We start from the raw sequence: 16,337 nt of genomic DNA, 5'->3' as shown, positions 1-16,337 counted from the left end.
CCCAGGCATAGAGCAGTCATGTGCTAGAAGCACAGAGCTTTTGGGTAGAAACCACTGCAAACATCCAATGGTGGTCCCTTCCAGGATCAGGGTGTTGGAGGCAGAGGGAGAAATACGTCAAGATTCCGTGACACCAGTCAGTCATGATGGGACTGGAGACATAGAGTTTGTCAAGTGTCAGCCATTTAAACTCAAGAGACAGCCTTGACTCTCCAGCAGTAGTCAGGGGCTATCTCTGTGGAAGTCTTTGAAATCCTGATCAAATTACTGCCCCATGCATCCAGTGTTGGGAGCATCTGGAGCGTGGAAAGCCAATCCTAGAGCGAGGGAGGAGGTTCACATCACCTTGCTGATAACTACAGCAGAGAGGAAAACATGACCAAAACGTTATGAACTCCCATCCGGAACCAGGGACTCATGGAAGATACATCACGTAGCCTCAATACTGTGCCCCCATCCCCCACCCCCGCCGCAGGCCTGAGAGAGTTGAGGCTTCTTCAGTTTTCCATCACAGAGAGAGCGAAGTCCAAAAAACAAGCCCAACCTTTTGTGGTTTTGTGAGCCAATGGTTTTTCTTACTGGAAATCATTTTGAACGATGTAATGTATGAAATTGTGCGTATTCTTCATGATAGGTTGCTGCTCCTGTGGAAGGCGAGGGATGGTTTTTACATACACGGTTTAAACTCTGGGTTTTAAACCTTATCAGTGTGGAGGCTCTTCACATGAGAAATCTTCAAATAACTTTTATTTTTCTTTGAAAAATTCATACTCGTATATAATGTATTTTGATCAAAACAGACATTCTCCCACTCTCCTCTTGTCCTACTCCTACAACAGAGACCCCAGGTCATGTGACCCCCAGGTACACTGATATATAAATTAGGGTAAAATAAAATAGTTACTGAAAAAATAATTTTAAATTATTTTAAAATAATTCTTTAGTATTCATATAAATTTACCATTTATTAAAGGTTAAAACAAACTTATGTGATAATAAGATAAACAAGCTTAATTTCACACAATGAATCTTTTAAGAGCTTAGCTTTTAATATTTGTCATTACAGGGCACAGACTATCCTCAGTGGTTTTCACACTTGGTCAATATATTTTGGACATATATAATTGCCACATCCTATAAGAATATTGCAGAAAACAGCAGAAGGTTTGTGTTTTAGGGCAATTCAACAGTTGAAAACTCTGTCCTGCTCCCAAGCCAAAATACATTTCAGAATTTTTGGCAAAACTCAAGTCAGCAACTCCAGCAGCAACTTTAGAAATCCAGCCCTCAAAAGCAATCTACTCCAAGGTTAGACTGGTTGCTACGTATGCTGAAGAGGGAATAGTGGAGTATCCAAAGGCTGCATTTGCAAAAGGAAACCATTATGCCTCCTTCAGAGTGGGAAAACCTGATGTCGAGTGAAGACCATGCAGTTTGCATCATGCAATGATCGCTAAGCCTGGCCAAGCCTTCTCAGCAGCCTTTGCTGGCACCGCACCATACTTAGGCATGTTCAGTGCGAAGTGCCCATGGTGTCTGGACGAAGGCCGAGGTGAGATGCAGCATGGCTAGTGTCACCAGGAATACCTCAGAGCCATTACACATTTGGTTTTGTTTTGTTTTGTTTTGTTTTTTCTTTTTTTCCGGAGCTGGGGACCGAACCCAGGCCCTTGCGCTTGCTAGGCAAGCGCTCTACCACTGAGCTAAATCCCCAACCACACATTTGGTTTTGAGTGCCTGTTTGGTGGTTGAGTGTTCAGAAGCCCCACATTCAGTTACTCAAGTCTATATGGGGCCCTACACTTTAATAGACTGTGGTCTAGGAAAAGGTCTCAAAACCTAATGTCCAGACACTTGAGAGAGTAGCTTGGACACTGTTCTAATGCAGCCCATCTTCTGGTACCCTGCTAAGTGTTCTCTCTCTCTCTCTCTCTCTCTCTCTCTCTCTCTCTCTCTCCCTCCCTCCCTCTTTCTCTCTCCTTCTCTGTCTTTCTCCTCTCAGTCCCTCCTCATCCCTTCATCCCTTCCTCCTCTCTTTGTCTCTGTCTCTTTTCCCTCCTTTCCTTCATCATCCGTCTTTCCCTCTCTCTCCCTCCCCCTTTCTCTCCTTTACTCTGTCTCTCCCTCTCCCTCCCTCTCCACCCACTTTCTCCTTGACTCTGCCTCTCTCTGTCTCTCTCTTCTTCTTTCCCCCTTCCCCCCACTCTCCCCCCTCTCTCTACTTTATTCTGACTCTATCTCTCCCCCTCCTTCCCTCTCCCCCACCTCCATTACCCTTCTGACATTTTAAATAAGATAGCTCAGACACAAAGAGTATGGCTCTCTCCTGCGGTCTTCCTATGCCAGGTTCCACATCAGAATAGTTCACCTAAACTCTGCTGCGGCCCTACACCCTTGAATGCCCATCTAATTCTGGTTCAGATGAGACAAGAATTGGAACACCCACCTGTGATTGGCAAGACCACCTGTGATTACCCACCTGTGATTGGCACACCCACCTGTGATTGGCATGACCACCTGTGATTACCCACCTGTGATTGGCACGCCCACCTGTGGTTGCCCACCTGTGATTGGCATGCCCACCTGTGCCCTGAGCCGTGCCTTGCTTGCTTTTGAGAAGACCAGAAAGGAATCAATTCTAGAGGAAGGAACCATTCAGACAGTTTTTAAGGCCAAGCTGCCAAGTCCAGCAGAGTTTCTTTTCTCTTATAGGGGCCTCAGATCCCAAAGACACTTGTTGAGGTTTAGAATAAAAGTTTGACAGTTAAAAGTGAACCTATAAGTCAAGATGATGGCTCAGCCAATGAAGGTGCATGCCACCATAGGGACCTGATTCCATCCCGGAGACCCAGGAAGTTCTTTCCTGACCTTTATCCACATTTGCATGGCATACAGACCCCTACCCTCAGCGTGCCCATGAACCTGTGATGATGCACAATACATAGATAAGTAGACAAATGTTTCTTTAAAAGTTAAATAAAAACATTGGCAAGAAGATTCCCAAGCAGCAAGTAGAGAGAACACATATAACATGACATCTTGCATAGAGCTCTTAGTCATGAGCATAGGTTCAGAGACATCCTGGACACTCTCTCTTTGTAGTACCTGAATACTCACTGGCTCCCAGGGTTCAGGACGGACCCTACAGGCTGTGCAGTGAATCCCTAGTGTCTCCCATGGTGGCTTCCCACTGTGCTGTGGGAAACTGGCCTTCATATCTCTGGGAGGGTTATTTCACCATTTATTACCAAGATTTTTTGGAGACACAATGTTCTCTTTGCTTTTCAATGAAATCATTGTATCTTATTTGCAGAAGTTTGGTGACACTGTTGGTTATTTAAACAGAGCTTCTGGCTGTGTTCCAAGTTCTATGTGGCCTTGAGCACTAAGAAACAGTTCACTATCCTATCAGTGAATGGGTTTCTAAGGGGATTTGGTACTGCTTAAAGGCAGAACTTTGAAACGTGGATCTTTGTGGTTGCACATCAGGGTCGTATTGGCGTGTTGTTAACAGTTAACATGGTTATCCCAAGAGCCGAGGACCCATTTCTGTAGAACCTCAGCAGAACTTCCTAGCCCCAGTGCTCTGGGGACTCAACGCTCACAGCAATTTTGCACAGCTTTTTGTGATGGGGGAATTAAACATTACAGTTTTGACTGATAAAAGGTTTCTGCTTACGCCCTATTTTTGTCAAGAAATATATCTATATCTATCTATATCTATCTATATCTATCTATATCTATCTATATCTATCTATATCTATCTATATCTATCTATATCTATCTATATCTATATCTATATCTATATCTATATCTATATCTATATCTATCTATCTATATCTATCTATCTATCTATCTATCTATCTATCTATCTCCCTCTGCCCAGAAGGCATGGACTCTTGAGATTTTTGCGGATCATTCATATTGTAACAAATCAAAACGGAAATAACCAGAGAGTATTCTGATGTTCATTAAGGAAAGAATAATGTAAACTCTACTAGCTCTTTGTTTTATCATATAAAATAACAAAATTAAAACTTGTCTAATAACAAATATTTAAATTTCTAAAGTAATTTGGTTGGTGAGATAGAAATTTATAGGTAAGTGAAGAAGTTATTTTTATCAGCACTTTTGTTTTGTAAAAAAATTCCCCAACCCAGTCTTGACTTCAATAGAATTTTTCTTACTAGAATTATAATATCCCAGTTTCCCCCCTCTTGGGCTTGTCTATGACAGTACTATAAAAATACAACTCTCACCTTAGGCAATGTTTGTTAACATTACCAATAATAGAAATTTGTAAGCTTTTAGCAGTTAACAGGCAAAGGAATGTCTGTCTGTCTGTCTGTCTGTCTGTCTGTCTGTCTGTCTACCTGTCATTTGATAAATGCTATGGAATAGCAGTTCTCCCAGTGTTAGGCTGTTTCAAATGGGATTGTCATTATCAATCACAGAGGCAGTAACTTTCTTGAGATGTGCCAGAAACAAAACTGTGGGCTAAGGGTGAGAGAAACTGAAGGAAATATCCAGGTCACTCAGAGTTCCACTCAGCTCTGAAAGAACATGTGGGCTTAGGAGATCCTGGGTGAGGACTGGGAAGATAAACCCCACATTGACCACACTAGGCAGTGGACGAATTATCTTGTTGAAACACGGAAGGGAAATAACCTGGGCTGATAGACAGCAGTTAAATGCTCTGAGTTTCAGTGACAGCAACAGCTACCAGCTTATGAGAGTCTGTCTCTGTGCTGCAAGTAAGTTTCTAAAGTTAGAATCAAGGCAAAGAGAAGGGGGCTTTAAGAGAATATATAGACCTTGTCTGTTTGAAAAGGTCAGTTTAGCATTTAATTAACTTTGCTTTTCATGTATCAGTAAAGTTAGGATGTCAGCATTTAAAAAGAGAAAAATAGTCCCCCGCCTTCTGGAAAATATATAAAACTACAGGAATAAAAAACAAAACCAAACAAAACACCAAACAAAACAAAACAAAACAAAACCCAAAACAAAACAAAACACAAGACCTGTAGGTCTACCAAAATGTTTATCAAATCTTAATCATGTTAGCTATTAGCCAGATAAAAGTTATATGTTTTCAAAGAAAATAATTATTTCCACATTCTTTAGGCTCTCTCTTGAATCCTATATAAGAGCATATAATACAAATTAAGTAATAAGCAGGCAGTTACTATCTTCTGTATGGGTGAGTGTTTAGGCAAACAACACTAAAACATGGGTACAAAGTAGCAGTCTCTGGGAGCTTAGGTGAAAGTCAATGCTGCACCTGTGTCTGTGTAGGTGCTCCCCAAGGGTGCTGGTGTGGTCCTCATAATCCTGTGTCTGCTGCTGCTAACCTCTAACTACTGTCTTTTAGTTTATTTTAGTTCTCAACTCCAGCAAGCTGTGCTGACAGTTCACCTGAGGTGAGGAGAATCATTTTAACCAAGACCGTTGAGACAGTTCATATACCGGATTACTTTTGCCAGTACCCCTAACACCCACAGTTGCGGTCAGATTGAGCTACAAGCCGATGCCATTCCAACAGTAACTACCTGGCCAAGTTTAAGAATACCACTGTAACACTCCTGGAGGCTCAGTGAGGCGTTTATTCACAAGGGATTTGAAATGACAAAGTCCAGCAACCCAGTCTTCTCTGCTTTCTGGTGTGATCGGCAGAGAAATGCAGAGGCAAGGGAAACGGGACAGCCAAGACGGGGATCTTTGGCTCTGTGTTCCAAACATAAGTGGCCAAGTGCCTAGAAGACTTAAAAGAACAGCGGAGGATGCCAATGTTAAGGGAGGTAGGGGGACGATCAAAATGTAATTGTCGTTTTATTCCTCTTTCCCGCGTTCCTTTCCAGTCGTTACACTTTCTGACTTTGTTATTTGTCCAGGATATGGACTCATTTCCAGCAAGCAACGGGAGGAAAATGATGGCAAATAGGAAGAAGATGGACTCTGGAAAAGGGTTAACGAGAGAGTTTGCTTCTTGCTCTAACAAAGACTACCCGCCTCCTGCGGCTCCAAAGCGGCTTATATCCATCTAGAAGTAAATTTTTGAGTGCCTAGAAAGTCGTTTCAATCCCTCAAAAACCTACAACCGATAAGCCTTAAGCGGCAAGGAGAAACTTTTGCCTTCTAAAGAATGAACGGTTATTCCGTGCAGGAGAAATCCCTTTGCAGGAGCATCCTGTCTCGCGAACCGGGAACTCGCGCCCAGCCAAGTGAGCAAGGATCCTCTCTGTGCGGCTGCAGAAGATGCGAGCCCTAGGCTGCAGATGGAGACCTGGTGGCTCTACTCCTGTCTATATTTTTTTCTTCATTGGAGTCAGGGGTTGGGGGATGAAAAGGCACTCTTGATCCCCAAGGTAAGAATCCTAGAACTGATTCTTGTGCAGCAAACACAGGGAATCCCATGGTAAGGTGCACTGGCCAGCTCCTCCGCTATCGTGCTACAGTCTGAGACCGTCTGTCTCAGAGTTGCCAAAAGCCAGGAACTTTAAAGAGGACACCGAAAGCACCATGTCCCCGGGATGCCACTTGGTCAATTCCGTGCAACTGTGACTGTTCCTTTTCCAGCCTTAAGGGGTTGGAATCAAGAGAAGGGAGTCGGGGAAAGAGCGTATTGCAGAAGAATGTGGAATTCTCTGCGAACCAAAATCATGAAAAACATCTGAATAAAACGGAAAACTGTGATGACGAGAAACTGTCCCTGGCATTCCTGGCAGGTCGCATGCCTGGAGTCCCAACCCTGGATCAGCCAAGCCGCTGCACTGCAACATGAGTTTAGGTGCAATGGCTGTTGCTCTTTCCGACACTGACTGTCCAACTAGAGGCAACCGAGGCACTGCCGGGGACACTCAAACCGGGTGTGCAGAGATGGTCCCTGAGGGGAGTCAGCAGGATTGCCAACACCGGCACCTGCACTCCTCCGCCTGTCAGCTTCTCCCAACTCCGAAGTTTCTGTTCACAGCGCCCATTGCGCCAGTTTTTTTTCTACAGCAGCGGTGGGGACTCCAGGCTGCTGAAGGAATAGGGGGCCTAAGTAAGCCACTAGTGACAGATGGTCTTTGTATTGTAAAGTGATGAACTCTTTATATTTCGTGTTCGAACCCTAGTTTGCTCCTTCTATCTTCCGGACCCACCAGGACAAATTGGGCTGATGTAGAGTTCCTTTTAAAGTGGGTATTGGCAAGGCAGTCCCGGAATGAACAGCCTTTTGAGACATTCTAATGGGAATACTGCCTCGATTTTAAACTTGCTAAATGTCCAAATTTGAATCCCCCTCCAGGAACTCTGGCCAAAAGCCTACTCTGTTGATACTGCTGGACTAGAGAGAGGATTCCGTGGTTCAGGTCACCCGCCCACAGGCGGATGTGGTTTGCACACAGCTGGAACAGAGGCTAGGCTGTGGGTTTAGCATCTGGAACGCCAGATCCAGATGTGCCACCTCCAGTGAGATTGGCCGGCCAGGGGCATACACCACGCACAGAGTGTCAGGGTGCTGGGACCTGATGCGGCGGGGCCCGAGTCCGGGTGGACGCGCAACGTGGGCGCGGGCGGTGGCGGCTCCGGGAGCGCCTGCTCCGCCAGTGGGCGTCTTCTGCCGCCGCCACCGCCGCCGCCTCCACGGGCAGCGGCACTGCGGCGCTTTTCTCCGCTGCTCCGGAGCAGCCGCCGAGGCTCTTGCTCCGGAGCGCGCACACACCACGCCACGCCCGCAGGCAGCGTCCCGGCAGCCCCTTGCGGGGCCGGGAAGGACGCGGATCCTGCGTACCAGCCCGCACCCGGGCGCGGCGATCGGGACTCTTCTCCCCGCCCGGGGTCCTCGTGAATCCCAAAGGGAACACGATGTGAACCCCCGGCCGGAGAGGCACCAGAGACCCAAGAGGCAGACCGGACCAGAGCCTGGGCCGCGTCGCGGGGAGGGCCGGTGCTGCGGGGGCGGAGCCCGCCGAGTCCCGGCCGCCGCGCCCTCCCGCCTGCCCCCCTAGCAGGCTGGGGAGGAGGGCCATGGCCAGCCCGGAGGAGCGGCTCGCTCCCCGCCCCCAGGCCCCGCTGCCGGAGGTTGGGGACGAGCCCGGCCGTGGTCAAGTCCGTCTGGAACCCCGGCGCGGCGCGGCCAGCGGGCGGAGTGCTGTGGGCCTGAGCTTGGCCCGGGAGCTGCTCGGCTGCGGCCGGGAGGAGCTAGCGGCGCCCCCGCCCCTGTCCCGGTCCCTGTCTCCCGCAGGCCACGCCAGCCCCGCTGGGGGCCCCGGCGCCCTCTCAGTTCTCAGCGCCGGAGGCTGCGGCTGGGTGGCGGCCCGTGCTCCTTGGGCGCTCGCCTTCTCCTCCCCTGTTCCCTCCTCCTCCTTTTCATCTTCCTGGTACTTCTGGCCGCCGCCCCCCCTACCCCCTCCCCCTCTTGTCCCCTCCTCATCTGCCTTCCACCTCCCAGAGCGTCTCCCGAGAAGGGAGGGAGCAGCGGCGGCTGGAGGAGGAGGAGGAGGCGGTGGCGGCGATGCTGGCGGCGGAGGAGGAGGACAAGAGGCAGATCCCTTGAGCGTCCCCCCAGGCAGTAGTCACCGCAGCGGCGGTGGCAGCAGCGGTGGCAGCGGCGGGCGGTGGCGGCTCTTCCTTTCGCCTGCGATCCAAGGCTTGCTGCTCCCAGCCCGCTCCGGGCCCCGGCCACCTCCACCGCCGCGGCTCCCCTTACACCCGGGCGCACACCGCGCGGACTCCTTGGGTTTTCCGGGTGCCGGCGGGGGCTGCCCTGGCCTCGGCCCCGGCTCTGCGGCCGGTGGCCGAACTCCGTGGCGGCCCCGAGGCACCGCCCTCCCCCTTGCCACTGCCTGGCCGCTGCTCTTCGGCTCCGACATGGAAGATGGACCCTCTAACAATGCGAGTTGCTTCCGAAGGCTGACCGAGTGTTTCCTCAGCCCCAGTAAGTGGCCCGGCCCCATGTTCCCCGTGGCCCGGCCCCATGTTCCCCGTGGCCCGGGCGGTTTTCTCGCTTGGTGGGAACGAACCGGGGCTCGGATCATGGGGTTGGGAGGGAGCTGCTGTGGTGGTGGGTAGTCTGCAGTGTGTGTGTGTGTGTGTGTGTGTGTGTGTGTGTGTGTGTGTGTGTGTGTGTGTACCTGACGGATATTGGCCAGTGGGTCTCAGGAAGCTGGTGGCACCTCTGGGGCGTTCGGGACCGCCCATCCGCGTAGGGACACCGGGCTTTCCCAAGCCCCGCGTGCGCGCAGAGGAAGCTTGACCCGGAGGGTGTCGGAGCCGGAGCCAGAGGTTTAGAAACTAACCTGCTTCCTTAGAGCTGTCCCTGGCCACACTGACCCGGCTCATGATTTAGACCATCAAGTTTGTCACTGATTACTCCACATTTCTCTCCAGTCTGTGACCACTTGGCTGGAGTATATATGCTTTCTTCCCCTGGGGGTCCTGGGGATCTAACCTCTGGGTTCCTGACGCAGCCGTGGGGACAGGCAAGGCTCGGGAAGCCAAGGCTTCCAAATGTGAAGGAGGGCTGTGCCCGGGAGCCTGCAGTGACTGTATTCTGGCGCGTTGACCAGTGGTATGGAGCTGGGTGCATCTACCCTCATGAAGAGGACACAGCACCCCCTCCCCTCCAGGCCACCTCACCCAGATTCTAGGGAGCTGGTGCTTGGGTGGGTAAAGAAAGCCGAGGAACAATGGGGCGTTAGCATAGAAGAAAAAGACACCTCTTGCTCCTTTGGACCCATGGGATGACTGTAGCATGACCTTTCTGACCTGCCACTCCCGGGTGCAGGGCTGCAAGCCTTCTGGGGCAGGGGCAACAGAGGGCGTGTCATAGGGGGAGGGGGACAAGATTGAGCAAAGAAGTCAAAGCAGCCTCACTGGAAGGAAGGAGGGAGGCAGGCAGACGATGTTTAGGAAAGAGGCTCCAGACGCACAGAGGAGGGAGTCGCTGCTGTTGTGGATGGAGGGCGAGCAGGGTGAGGACCGGAACACTGGGGCGGGAAGGGACCAGGTGGGACCCGGTGGGAGAGTTTGTGCTTTGAGAGGGCACATCCGTGGGAAATTGGGAGACTCGGGCATCTGCTCCACCCTGAGAGTGGATTTGGTGCCACAGTCCACCGCGTGCGCACCGAGCCTTTGTCTGCTTTCTCCATGGAAAGCCGCGCTTTTTTGCCTTGCTTTCTCCAGGCAGAAGCTGGCAGGTTGTAAATGAGCTTTCTTGCTACTGCTCCCAAGTACCACTCACTCCTCAACCGAGTGGACCTCCGCTCCGGGACATGGGTACCGAGAGGTTGAGATCCTCCTCAGGACAGGTCTAGGCGTGTACCCAGGAGCCCCTTAAGGTATAGCCACCAGGTGGGTGACCATGTTCCCTTCTGGCTGGGTTGACTCCCGCAATCCCGCTTCCCTGTCCCCGGGCCAGTCCACAGTAACCATATGACCCAGTGGCCACTCACACACCTGCAGGCAGTACTTAGCAAAGCTCTGCTTAGACTTGCTTGTTGACTCAATTGCCTCGAAGGGTGTGGACTCCATGCTCCCAGATGGCCTCCAACCCTGAGACTTCCCCCAGGTGTTTGCCTCCCCATCCCTGTATTTGTGATTTATGGGTACTGCACATTGAGCATCTTGGTAAAGCTTGTACTCTTGCCCTTAGACTGTAGTCAGCAGAGACCATAGTCTCTAAAGGAGACTCCATGGATTGGCTCTGGGTTGAAGGTGATGGAAGAAGGTGGGGCCCTTAGACTCTCATGGGGTTGTTGGAATAACCCTAGGGCCTATGACTGGGCTTGCTCCGGGGTCTTCTGCCTGATGGACATTTCATTTTTTTTCTCCCTTTACAAGATAAATATCTTTCCTCTTTGGGCCACTGGTACCTGCGTGTGTGTGCTTGAGCACGTTCAAACACAGGCTCTGTCACTGAACTTGACGGTGCCAAATGTTGAGTGAATGAGGACACTTTTTTTGGAGTTTATGTTTGCATGGATCTATAGGTCTTTGTCTGAAATGGGGCTAGTGTTGAGGTAGAAATTGTGGTTCTGAATAAAGATGAGCAGTTCCAGAGAGACCTCTGAGTTATCTTGGGGTACCCTATCCTGGGGAGGGGGTTATGTCTCAGTTCATGGTTTCAACTGGGAGAAGCTATCCCTGCTAGGGCATGCTCACTCCAGGCCCCAAGAACACGGCTCCTATAGCTTTGTTTGGGATACAACGAGGGTAGTGAGTACTAGGGTACTTGTGGACAGTCTGTTCTCACACACCCCTGACTCAAAAGTAGAGGAAGAGATTGATACCTGAGAGAAGGCTGCTCTGTGCTCCACTTCTTCCCCCTATACACACTTTTAAGGGTTCTATTTTTTGTCTGGGGCCAAAGAGCAGGCCACGTGGGTCTCAAACACTGAAGGACCTGAAACTTGGCAGTATTCTAAAAAAAAAAAAAAGCCTTTTGGAAGGAACTTGTGTATTCTCCAAGGACATGAAAATACACAAAGGTATTCAGATGTGTCCCTGCAGGGTTTGTACTGGAGCTTTCTTTTACTTCGATGTCTTTGTCAGCCAAACAAATAGTCATGTGCGGGCTGCTGAGGCCAGCTGCTACTTAGACAAGTGCACACTGCAGTTCTCTTGTGGGAAAGGGAACCCTGTGTTTTGTTCTGTGTATCAGCTCGCCTGGTCAGACACTTGCTTGTAACCACTGCCAGTACCAGATCCTGCCCTACCTGGTCCCTCTCACTTCAGCATGTGGAAGCCACAGATCTGTTATGGGTTAGTAGGCCAAGGTGAGATGGAGCCTCCCAGGCAGGAGTTGGCTCTGTGCTGATGCTCATTGCTGCAAGTGGTCCGAGGTCTTCCCACCTGATGCCGTCCGTTCCTCTGTCTGAATCAGGCCATTCCTGAGTTCACATCATTTCCTGTCCTCTGCAGATTGCTAGATCTCTGCTTTTCCTTTCCATTGCTGGAAGAGTTGCTGATTAAGTAGGAAAATCTTACCCAGGGAAAGACAACAATTGTCATCCTGGAGCATCCTCTGGGTTCATTTTGCATAGGGGTGGGGTGGGTCACAGACAGGCCAATGGGAATTGGCTAGCTTCCTGTAACAAATGCTTGCTGTCTAGGCTACCTAGTTAGCATTGTGATACACAGTGGTATGGTTGGAGGAGGTCTTGCCTGGGAAGAGCAGGAGACATACCTGTGAAAAATACAGCTCCAGGGATGAGAATCCTGAGCCATAGATGCCTCCTCCACCCTTGTCTCTCCGTGTGCTGTATTTTTATGAGTCAACTACTGTGAAGAACAGAAAGAGCTCCGTGCATAAAAAAAGTGTGTGTGTGTGTGTGTGTGTGTGTGTGTGTGTATGCTTGCATGTGTGTGTGTTTGTGTGGAGGGACGGGGGAGTGGAAATTAAGACCAGAGGGGGTTGTGAATGCAGAGTGTCAATGCAAATTACTGTACGTTCCTCAAACATTCCAGTGAGTGTACTTTTGTAGGACTTGTGAGTCTGTCACTCGCCACTCTGAAACTGTTTCCCGGGGTGTGAGGACGGCGTGGCTGATGCCAGGATACACTGAGATAAATACGGTCCCTGTGAGAGCAAATGTGCTTGGTACTTCAGAGAGCACCAGGCTTTACAGTTGGGGGATTCTCATTGGCTCTGAAGCTGATGTGGAAGAGGAAAACCAGACTCAAGGCCCAGCTCTGCCTGCATCCAGCATGGGTCTACGCTCGGTCAAGACCCCACTCGCAGCTTGGAGAGGACCCACGTGATCTACAACACAAGTGTGTAGAGAGATGACTCTCTTCTCCCTGAAGACCTGGCTAGAGGCACGGGTGCCCCAAAAGGTGACCCGAATAGCATTCTGTAAATTCCTGCCAGGCCGGGCGTGGGCAGTGAGCATCACCAGCTATCCATGGAGGGGTGAGCTGGCTCTTGGCTAGGTCAGAAAGTCCAAAGGGCAAAGCTATTTAAACTGGGTGGTGTTGTGCTATTTAGATTATTAATAGGCAATCCCACAGAATCCTGCTTTTAATTTGAAGTAAACCTATGTGGACAGAGGAGTCCCCTAAAAGTTTAAGTGAAAAAGAACTAGAAAGCCAGAGGACAGGCCTTCTATCTCAAATTGATACATTGCTCTTGGAGGGATTTTTTTTTCATATACAAAACATCTTGTGTCCTAAAACAAAGGAGAGCGTACTGAGTATCAGGCAGGTTAGCCTTGTGTGGGGAACAGCGTGCCAACCAGCCCAGCTGCCACCCTACTTACTTTAAACACAGCCCGTGCAATGCAGGTGATCCTCTCTTCAAGCCTGAAGGAGAAGTCTAAGGGGCAGGGAATCTATGGCTGGGACAAAGGGCAGAACAGGCACCCAGAATTCCCCTGGCCAGTGTTTCTGCCACTGCCCTGCCCTTCACTCCTGCTGTCTGGCTTACTTTCTAGAAGGCAGGCTGGAGAGGAACATGGGCAGGGCCTTGTCTTTGTTCTGAGGCTGAGCCTTAAACAGGGGTAGACGCATGAAGAAGGTACATTATCGGCTTGTGTAGGAAAGTTTAAGGTGCCAATAAAGCAGAGCCATGTATGGAGAAGAAGTATGGTGTCCATATGTGACCTGGGCACATGTGGCCTTGGACCCAGAGCTGACCCTGAGCTCCAGTGGCCCAGTATTCAAGTGTGTTCCACAGAATCAGTCCTCATGGGGCTACAGCTCCAGGAGAGGGTAAGGTTTGCTCCTGTGTTCTTAGCAGGGCTACGAGGAGACTCAGAAGGAAGCCAGACCAGACCCCAGCTTGGAAGGGCCTGCTGGTGTTTCATAGGATCTCAGGCCCCAAGTCTTGAGGAAGCAAGGAAGAGAGTTCGCCTGCCTGAAGCCCAAGGAAAACCTAGTGGGCAGGAAAGGCATCTCTAAAGTCATAGATAGGAGCTTCACCAGCTAAGGGGAAAGGAACCACAGGTCTATGCTAAGGCCTCTTTGTAAGGAACAGTCTTTGGTGTCAGAGACATGTGTGAAGTAAAGCCAGAAGACTTTGCATGGTGAAGGTGAAACAGGCTATGGTGCCACAGAGGTGGCAGTCCTCTGTAGTGGAGACAAAGCTGGAAACGGCACCGAAACCTTGCGCGTGATGACACACAAGGAGGTGGAGGATAGAGGAATAGGTAACGTGTAGACATTGGATACCAAGGTTCCTGATATGGAAAGCTCAGGGTGGGCTGTAAGATTGGGTTGGGAGTCAGGATTGTGAACCTTTGTAGGTTGTCAGTCTTGGCTTGGGCGGCACCTGCTCTCTACTGCCCTCTTGTGGTATAGAGAGCAGCTACCTGAAGGGTACAAGGAAAACACTCCAAAACGTCAGGCTGAGACTTCATACAGAGGGCGGTAAAGGTCAGTCCGGAAGGATCTGAGTGGTGTAGCATGAGCAGCCATGGTGTGGAAAGCAGTCAAGAGAAGAGCTGCCAGGCAGATGGGCCCTGAGCTGGAGGTGCAGCGTGAAGGATGCACAGCTGGAGCTGCAAGCTGCAGCCCAGATGTCTGGTATGTGATGAAGCCCACAGGTCGGCCAGAACAGGGCTGTAGACCAGGGGAGAGTTATGAGCCACTGAGTTCTTTGATTTATGTCTTGGAGGCTCATCTGAGCGTAGATTGGGAAGTGAATCTTGGAGCTGCTTGGGAAGGGAGTATACAGAGGTCATGGAATCACCAGTAGGGCGGTGGACATGAAGTATGGTTGAGGACTCAAGTGTTTGGTGGCATCAAGTGCACCGAATGCCTGTTGCTATAAAAAAAGTGCTAGAGAATAAACTACTGGGCTTCTGATTGCTGGGAAAGGAGGCCCAGAGGAGGAAGTGTGCAGGCACAGACAGGTTTGGTAGGTTTGACAATAGTGAGGCTGAGATGCTCAAGGTTTAACAGATATTAAGAAATCACTAAGGTTTTTACCATCCCCACGGCTGGAGAAGAAGGAATGGCATTTGGTGCCCCCATGGGGAGTCAGTCAGTGGATGCTTTGTGTGAATCTGGAAGTTCTGAGTTCCCAATGGGTTTGGTTGCAGAAGGGTGTCATGGTGTCGTGTCTGTACTCCACTCTAAAGACAGAGGTGTGGGGGGAGAGTATAAGTCCTTAGGATGCTGGCCTAAAGAGGGTTAGACATGAAGGTCGTCATCCCCTAGTGTTAAGACAGTAGCTGAAGGTAGAATGGTGAGGATTCACGCGTGACTAGTGGCCCTGAGAGCAGAGGATGGGTTTGATGGGGGCAGAGAAGAATGCACTGGGCTCCTGCAGGTGACAAGGTCCCAGCCACACTGTGGCACTTAAAGAGGAGCCTCCAAGATCAAGTAGATTCCAGTGGCCAGCATGTCATTGGCAGACCTGTGGAGCAAGGGGACTCCATAGCTATGGCTGTTGGTGGCCTTCATCCCAGAGATGCTTGAGAATGTTCACCTACTGGAGTCAAGGAGCTTGAAGAACTAGGTGACATGAAGAAACAGCTCTGAAGGGAGAACAGGGTGGGATGACATGTAGGGACCCGGGAAAGCTGAGACCCAAACAGCAATGTTTCCTGTAAAGGGGAGTGGGAACCATGCTGTAGTTTGTTGTTAACTCACATTGGGAGCGATGAGAGGGTAAGAAATGTTCCATCAGGTGCTAACTTCCGTTATTCCAGTTGCCCAGCATTTTGGGTCCTTTGGAGGAGGAAGCTAAACAGGAGAGCAAGGCCTGAGAAAGCTTTCAGGGAACAGGGAGAAGGGAAGTAAGTAAGCAGCCATGAAGAGAAAGGCAGGGGTGGGGAAGGTCTCCTGGGTGCTTGGGAGAGGCGCTTAGTAACCCACAATTAGATGGGTGTGGGGGAGTGACCTGCGACATTTGGAAGGAGAGCTGTGAGAGAAAAGCAGTAGTTTAGGAAGCAGACAGCTACTGGGGGCAAGAAGAGTGACAGGATTGGAGGAGCAGGCCTGAGCAAACGTTCTTTTCAAGATCACAGAGCTGGGAAAGCTGCATACTGTTCAGCTCATAAACACCCTAATGAGAAGCGACCCATGGGGTGACAGCTGAGTGTTGTCTTGGAAGAAGAAGAATTTGAGGGCAAACAAGAGGAAGATTCCAGAAAGAACAACAGATCTGAGCAGTGCCCAGAGGTGGACATAGGAAACCAGGATGGAGGAAACACTGCAGGGCAGTGAGCAGGGCTGTGTGGAGAGAGTGGGACACAGCAGAGTGGGGGATTGAGGACAGTGGTCATTGTGTCATTGCATCGACTCTGTGAGAGGACCTTCTCTCTTCTCCATGCTGACAGCTACCGCTCTAGGTCTGTTTAGGTCCTCTTGGGCTTCTATCCATCCTCCCACGACACCTCCAAGCAGTCTAT

At 50.2% G+C, this 16,337-nt stretch overlaps 1 protein-coding gene across 12 annotated transcripts in view; it reads left to right on the top strand.

Annotated features, from left to right (window-relative positions):
• Pde10a (phosphodiesterase 10A) overlaps positions 1–16,337 on the top strand; it is a 452,326-nt gene that overhangs the window by 255,876 nt on the left and 180,113 nt on the right. For 3 of the 12 annotated variants that reach the window (XR_005491608.2, XM_039089147.2, XM_063272580.1), the window contains exons 2-3: positions 5,372–5,798; positions 5,892–8,920. The exons of 7 other annotated variants lie outside the window; for them this stretch is intronic. Coding sequence is in view for 4 of the 5 variants with exons in the window: in XM_039089147.2 (XP_038945075.1) it covers positions 8,011–8,920 (910 nt within the window). In the remaining variant the exon portion in view is untranslated. Of the gene's footprint in view, positions 1–5,371; positions 5,799–5,891; positions 8,921–16,337 lie in introns of those variants that run through there. 2 more of the 12 variants (XM_039089154.2, NM_022236.2) reach the window with 2 other exon arrangements.

Source organism: Rattus norvegicus, chromosome 1 (assembly GCF_036323735.1).
Source record: "Rattus norvegicus strain BN/NHsdMcwi chromosome 1, GRCr8, whole genome shotgun sequence".
Lineage (NCBI taxonomy): Eukaryota > Metazoa > Chordata > Mammalia > Rodentia > Muridae > Rattus > Rattus norvegicus.
Note: the sequence above shows the minus strand (reverse complement) of the source record. Positions and strands in the feature narration are given on the sequence as shown.